The sequence below is a fragment of the Crotalus tigris genome, unplaced genomic scaffold (assembly GCF_016545835.1).
Source record: "Crotalus tigris isolate CLP2741 ecotype Arizona unplaced genomic scaffold, ASM1654583v1 scf7180000024506.7606697, whole genome shotgun sequence".
Lineage (NCBI taxonomy): Eukaryota > Metazoa > Chordata > Lepidosauria > Squamata > Viperidae > Crotalus > Crotalus tigris.
Genome location: NW_024100678.1, coordinates 4,963,942 through 4,971,644, shown reverse-complemented (window position 1 = coordinate 4,971,644; position 7,703 = coordinate 4,963,942). Strand labels below are relative to the sequence as shown.

Genomic DNA, 7,703 nt, shown 5'->3' with positions numbered 1-7,703 from the left:
AAGAAGAACGCCTGAAGGGTACCAGATTCCCCAGCCAGAATAGGGTAGGTTTTTGCGCTTCGCGAAGAAGCATCTGTAGAACAGGCACACACAAGCCCATGAAGAAAAAGCTGTCACTCAACGTGAAGCTACAAGGGGTTCCATTATCTATGGAACTAGACACAGGGTCTGCCCTGTCCATCATTTCATTGCATACATTTAGGAAGATTTGTTCCAGAGTGGGTCTAAGGCCAAGTTAAGGCCTTCTGATATTGTATTAACAGATTTTCAGAACTCAAGAGTGTGTGTTAAGGGGAGGCCACCCTTAACGTGCAATACAAGAGTTTTGAAGGTCCACTAGACTTATTAGTAGTAGGGGGTGAACGAACGAGTCTCATAGGACTCGATTGGTTTGAGGCCCTGGGGATACACGTCACAGGACTCAACAGCTTACAAACACTCGACCTACAGGAAGTCTGCAAAGAATTTGCAGATGTTTTCAGCCCCCAGCTGGGCACATTCAAAGGACCACCTGTGTCCTTAAAGCTAGACCCCACTGTCACTCCCATTAGGATTAAAGCAAGAAGGGTCCCTTTTGCTTTAAAAAGTAAGATTGACACTGAACTAGACAAACTAATCCAACAGGGAATCCTAGAACCTGTTGATTCCAGCCCGTGGGAGACCCCCATTGTCACACCTCTAAAGGCAAATGGGGACATTCGCATTTGTGCTGATTACAAATGCACACTCAATAAGGCATTGCAGCAACATGCCTATCCTGTTCCTGTGGTCAGTCACATCCTGGCCTCTCTCAAGGGGGGGCGTGTTTTTGCAAAGCTTGACCTAGCTCAAGCATATCAACAGCTGCCTGTTGATGATGATGCTGCCATAGCTCAGACCATTGTGACCCACAGGGGAGCCTTTAAAGTAAAAAGGCTACAGTTTGGAGTAAATGTCGCTCCTGGGATTTTCCAAAGCGTAATGGAAAACACACTACGAGGTATACCAGGGGTCTGCCCCTACTTTGACGATGTCTTGATTGCAGGAGACTCCACACACATTCTAGCTGAAAGGCTTAGGGCTGTCCTGTTAAGATTCAGGAAATCAGGCCTCAAGCTCAGAAAAGACAAATGCCAGATTGGGGTGCCTTCTACTGAATTTCTGGGATTCAAAATTGATGCTGCTGGGATTCATCCTGCTGAATCCAAACTAACTGCTATTTTAGATGCACCCAGGCCAAAGTCTAAGGCCGAACTTCAGGCCTTCCTAGGCCTCCTGAATTTCTACAATTCTTTTCTTCCACATAAAGCTAGTGTAGCTGAGCTTCTTCACAGGCTACTAGACAAACAGGCTGTGTGGCTGTGGTCACAAGCGCATGAGGCTTGCTTTAAAGAAGTCAAGGCCTTGCTCACTTCTAACAGTGTTCTTGCACATTTCAACGAGTCTCTCCCTGTGTGCATCGCTTGTGATGCGTCCCCCTACGGGGTTGGAGCTGTCCTGAGTCACCTCAGGTCTGATGGAACTCAGGTTCCTATTGCATACTACTCCAGAACACTGTCTTCTGCCGAGCGCAACTACGCTCAGATAGACAGGGAGGCTCTGGCTGTTGTTGCTGGAATTAAAAAATTCCACGATTTTCTATATGGCAGGCATTTCACGGTCTTCACTGACCATAAGCCTCTGCTGGGACTGTTTACCACACGTAAGCAGACTCCCCACATCATTTCCCCTAGAATGCTTAGGTGGTCTATTTTCTTGTCTGCATATGATTTTTCATTACTCCACAAGCCTGGGAAAGAAATGGGCCATGCTGATGGCCTCAGTAGGTTGCCTCTGCCAGTAGTAGAAGCTGACCCCGCGCCAGCTGTCAACATTCTATCAATCCAAGCCTTGCCCGAGCTCCCTCTTAGTGCCAGGGATGTTACCGCTGAAACAGGTACAGATCACACACTTTCACGTGTCCGCTCCTGGGTCCTGTCCGGGTGGCCTGAGCACTGCCCTAGTCCTGAGTTTCAGAGTTTCTGGTCCAAAAGAAACGAACTGTCCCTTTCTCAGGGTTGTCTGCTTTGGGGAAACAGAGTTGTCATTCCCACCTCAATGAGGACTAGGGTCTTAGAATCCCTCCACGAGGGTCATCCTGGCATTGTTCGTATGAAGGCTCTTGCACGCAGCCACTTGTGGTGGCCTGCTTTAGATAAAGATATTGAGGCTAAGGTACACGCATGCCACCTGTGCCAACGATCTCGCCCAGAGATGCCCCAAGCTCCTGTGCATAGATGGGAGGAAACACAGTCCCCATGGTCTAGGGTGCACATTGACTACGCTGGGCCCTTTCAGGGCCAGTTCTTCTTGGTCCTTGTTGACAGCCATTCAAAATGGCTTGAGGTTGTGCCTGTCTCATCCACCACCACTGCAAAGACTATTCAGGTACTGAGGGGGATTTTTGCTGCACACGGGCTGCCAGATGTCATTGTGTCTGACAACGGCCCTCAATTCACCTCCTCCGAATTCCAAGCTTTCTTACAGGCAAACCTGATTCGTCATGCCACGTCTGCGCCTTTTCACCCGTCCACCAACGGTATGGCTGAACGCATGGTGCGCATCGCAAAGGACGCCTTGAAGAGACTCACCTACGGGGACTGGCATCACAGGTTGGCTGACTTTCTCCTTTCTTATCGCACCACACCGTCCACTTCTACAGGGAGAAGTCCAGCTGAACTTCGTTGGGGGCGCCAACTTACTACTAGACTTGACCGGTTGCATCCGGACAGACTGCCTTCATCTACCTCACATCCTAGGGCACCTAGACAACTACTTGTGGGTGCCCCGGTTTGGGCTCGCAATTACGGGCCTGGTCATACATGGGTCCCCGCTTCTGTGTCCAGGATCACAGGTCCTCTCTCCTACGAGGTTGCCCTGGACAACGGTCGTGTCCTGCGTCGGCACATCGACCAACTTCGCTCTAGGCGAGACTTTTCTGCTGAGACTCCTGGGTCTTTTCCAGGGGGGGAGGGGGACCCTTTGGAGCAAAGGGAAGGGCAAGAGCTACTGCCCATCTCCACTGAGGGAGCCACAAACGGCTCGTCCCAAGGTTCTGCAATTGCTCCGAAAAGAAAGTCATGGAGCTTACCCACACAACAGGCACTCACGCCTACTCCAGCCAGGGAGTCACCCCGGGGGCATACTACTCACTTTCCACACACATCACACAGCACTCCAGCAACGGAGGATACCCGGGGGCATCCCAACAAATCATTCCCCGCAAGAGAACTGGCACACAATTCCCAAGGTTGGCCTGACCTTACCCCAAATCCTACAGGGGGTCAAACATACACAGAGTTAGTCGAGGAACCAAGTCCCGACTACAACAACCCTAGCACAAATCAGGGAACACCTGAGTTTTGGGAAAGTACAGAAACCCACACGAGCCCGAACACAGAATGGGGTTCAGGGAATGGACAGCCTCCTGACAGGTCTTGGACTGACCTAGGAGGTTCTACAGAGACGCCCAGCAGCGGCTATCACTTCAAGGGGCCTGAGGGTCTACAGCTAGGTAGGTCAACCAGGTCACAAAGTAACAGAAGCCCTGGCCTGACGAGCCCGGTGGGCAAGCAAGCAGGCCAGGCATCGGGGCACAGTCCTTGGAAGACACCAGGGCACAATAGAGAGAACAGGCTCACGCCTCCCTCCAGTCAGGGGACTTATGCCAGTAACCCAGAGCTAAGAAGGTCACAGAGAGCAAAGAAATCTCCTAAGTATCTAGAAGATTACATAACATTGCTGGCAAGGCAAAAGCCAGTAAACAGTGGGAGCACTGGGGAGCAAAATGTCATATAAAATAAATGTTGTATGTTGGTAGTAGTTTTAGCCCGGGGGAAAGGGGTGTTATGTCCCGAGCCTTTGCAAACGGCTCGGGCGTTTGCAGGCAGTCCCGGGCAGGTGCAAAGCTGCCCGGGACCAAACAGGCTGTCGCCAGCGCCGTGCGCATGCGCGGGTGCTGGCGCGGGAAAAGTAACTCATTTACCCGGGAGTTGCCTATATAAGAGGCTGCGAGGCGTTTGGGCGAGGCTGAAGCCATCTTCCTGTAAGCTGAACGCTGAATAAATGAAACTGAGAACTCCAGCTGCTTCTCGTGTCTGTTTTCCCGCCACGGACTCAACAGAACTGAAATATAAGCCCTTAGAAATAGCCTCCAAAGTCCCCATGGAAAGTTCAGCTATGTAACTAAACTTTTACTTACCTCTTTCCTACCGGGAGAGAAAATGCAGAGTATTCAGAAGGTAGAGGAAGTGCAATACATATGAATGTATATGTTCAATTAATAAAAGGACAACTAGCATAGGCGCTATCTTGTACCTAGTCCATAGCAACCTTTCTCAGCCAGATAGCCTCCAAATGTGTTGGAAGTACAATTCCCAATAGCCTGCAAGCTAGGAATATTGGGAGCTGTAATCCCAATATACTTGGATTATATCAATGATTTATCCACATAATCAGTTCCCAGATCCTTACTATCATTTATTAGCCATCTATACAGCAATCTATTGTTAAAAACTAATGGGGCAAGGAAACAAATTTCTGCTTTAGAAGAGATGTCAGCTGAACACTGGGGAACAGAATGAACATTCTCCATGCTTTCACAGTCAATGGTATATGCACACAAATATCAACTGCTTTGAGAAGTATCCTCTCCTGCAATACAAGCTACTTCTCTATATCAAATATGAATAGTGTAAGACAAAGCAATCCAGGAGCACTTTAACTTCAAAATCTGAAGTGGATACAAACCAGACAAGTCACAGAATTTTTTAGTTGAGTGAATGTCACAAGGATGCCCACAGGCTCACATTGTATGATAGGTTGCTGGAGTCAGTAAAATCTAAGCAGACATCTGTTGCTTAACACATTTTTCTTTATACTTATGCTAACAGACTTATCCCAATAGGCAAGGTTCATGTTTGCATAGGTTACTGATTCTCTTATTCCTAGCACCTGTGTAGTCCTTCTTTCCACCTATCTACTGTAATTCTACAGCTTTCAGCCAGAGGCCATTGGATAGGAGCTTTGCACAGTGGGATGCTTGTTAAGTAAATAATCAGAATCAGCAGGTTTCAAGTCATACAGGCACCTGATAAGTAGCCTGTTTTGTTTGAGGATGGAGTATAAAAACCTAAATCCTACCTAACCTGCAGCTGCTGGTAGAGTCTCCCAGTTTGCATTTACAATGGCTCCCTCTTCTCTGCTTTTCTTTTGCTTGGCTACAATGGTGTATCTCATTGAAGCTGCACCAGTGGTGAGTATTATTTAAGTGACACCTTTGCCTTTGTTTGCAAGTATTATAAAATAACTGCTACAGGAAAATCCATGGCATCAGTTCTATCTTTTGATCATTGCATCTTTATCCAAAGTATTTTAGGCATAAATTTCTTTTAAATAATTGAAATAGAGGTTTAAAAAACCAATCTAATGTATAAAATAATAATGTGTTTTTTCTTTTATATATTTTTAGAATATATATTTTAGTAACATTTTTAGTTTAATTAAAAGGATTTAAAATGTTGGCACAGAGATGTCTTTCATGTTGAATCAAATTCCACAGATAAATTTATGAAATGATTGCATTTCTACAGTAGCAATATAATGAAATTGGATTGACTTGTAAGTAAAGGAAACTGGGAAGTCTGACTATCAGTTATTTGCATCTGTAATCATTGAATGAATGAATATTCATAAATCAATGCCTGTGGCAGAACTAATATGGGGGGGGCAGTGTTTCAGGTATGAAAAAAGCTTTCATCAGGATTTTGTATATCTGTGTGCTTGCATATGTTTTAAATATCAGTTTATAAACAATATCTAAAGTTGCATTCTAGTTCTAACGCTAATTTAAATGTCACTTATTGTTAGCTCAAACTAAGGCTTCCCCAATAACACCACCACTACCAAAAGAAGTCCTTTGAAAATGCATGAGTAAAGCAAAATCTATTGTTCACAAACCAGGCTATATCCTACCAAAATTCTAATAGAAACCTCTTTTGCTGTATTGAGGAATCCCATAGTTCTGCTGATTCAAAGTGTCCTCTGATGGTGAAAGTCCTTGATGCAGTCCGGGGAATCCCAGCTACCAGCCTCCCAGTAAAAGTATTCAAAAAGGGTGAAGATGGAATCTGGAAGGAGCTTTCCAGTGGGTAAGACCACATGAAAAGTGTCTGCTAAAATCCATTGATCATGCTCTATTTTCTTTTCAAATGGATTGTATGAACAGCACAAAACTATTAGCTACAAGCTTTCATTAGCCACAAGGTTGTCATTTTTGAAGTATTGTAGATCTGGTGTTTCCTCAGAACAGCGCTATTTTAGCATGATGATGGCACTATCGCCTCCTAAATCTTGATTCGGTGAGGAAATGGGTGCAAATAATGGTTCTTATTTATGTGAATTATCACCTATACTACATTGATTTTGATAGGAGTCCCATTCTTTTCAATGTGTATGTTTTAAGTATGACTAACTCTGAATCCATCCCATGGCCAGAATAAAACAGTATGGTATTTGTTTTGAGTAAAGCTATTGACTGTGTCACTCTCATATATTAATTTAAGGAAAACAAATGAATTTGGAGAAATCCATGAGCTTACAACTGATGAGTTGTTTACAGAAGGCTTGTACAAGGTGGAATTTGACACTAGCTTGTACTGGAGAGCGCTTGGCATTTCCTCCTTTCATGAATATGCTGATGTAAGTATTTGAAAATATTAAAATATATGTTAAACCACTAGCAAAAGATGTTTTTCCTTTAATGTTTAATTCCCAAAAATTATGATGCAGTTTGATCCAATAATTCCTGCTATTATATAAACATATATTTGGGGAGGAAAGAAATATAAATGGAAGTGTTTGGTAAGTATAAACTTTAAGATCACTTATGTTTATTCAAAAATACCAAAGATTCATAATATTCATTAAAATGTGTGTGCTTTCATACATGCATACGTGTCTCAATCTCCATATCCAGCTGGATTTAAATGTGTGGTAAGTTTAATCATTTTCAGTAAAAAAAAAAAAATTGCAGAATGAAAGAAAGCAATGGGTTTTCTTTAATCCAATCTTTCTACTTTAGCACTGCTCACTTTCAGATCATCATGTTAACCAAAAACACACCCAAATTGCTTGTCTTTTTCTTTTAACAGGTGGTTTTTACTGCTAATGATTCCGGTCATCGTCATTACACTATCGCTGCTCTTCTTAGTCCTTTCTCTTATTCAACCACAGCTGTTGTCAGTGAGCCAAAGGAATAAGACCATGCATAATTCATTCAAAATTCTATTACACTTTTGTAGCAATATTTTAAAGGAGGTAGTTAATTTGCACTGCAAATGGCTTGCTTCCTGCAATAGCATGTAACTGCTACGGCTTAGCTGTTTTTTTAAATGCATCAATAAATGTTCTCTAAATACTTGCATATATGCAACAAACACAATATAGTTCTGTTTAAAGAAACATGAAGTACTTTTTTTCCCCTATGTTGCATTCAACAGCAGGCTCTAAGACGGGTTCCCAACCCCTGGTCCGTGGACTGGCACCGGGCTGCGGCATGCCAACAACCAGGCTGCAAAAACAAACTAAGCCCCATCCATGAGTTACAGGCAGCACACAAAACCATGCCCCTCTGGTCCGTGGAGAAATCTTTCTCCATAGAATCGGTCCCTGGTGCCCAAAAGGTT

At 44.2% G+C, this 7,703-nt stretch overlaps 1 protein-coding gene across 1 annotated transcript; it reads left to right on the top strand.

Moving 5' to 3' along the window:
* The first annotated feature begins 5,114 nt into the window (after positions 1-5,114).
* TTR (transthyretin) lies at positions 5,115-7,479 on the top strand. The gene is made up of 4 exons (XM_039333701.1): positions 5,115-5,272; positions 6,028-6,167; positions 6,582-6,717; positions 7,170-7,479. The coding sequence occupies exons 1-4, from the start codon at positions 5,204-5,206 to the stop codon at positions 7,275-7,277; spliced, it is 453 nt and encodes a 150-aa protein (XP_039189635.1). The 5' UTR covers positions 5,115-5,203; the 3' UTR covers positions 7,278-7,479.
* The last annotated feature ends 224 nt before the right edge of the window (positions 7,480-7,703 follow it).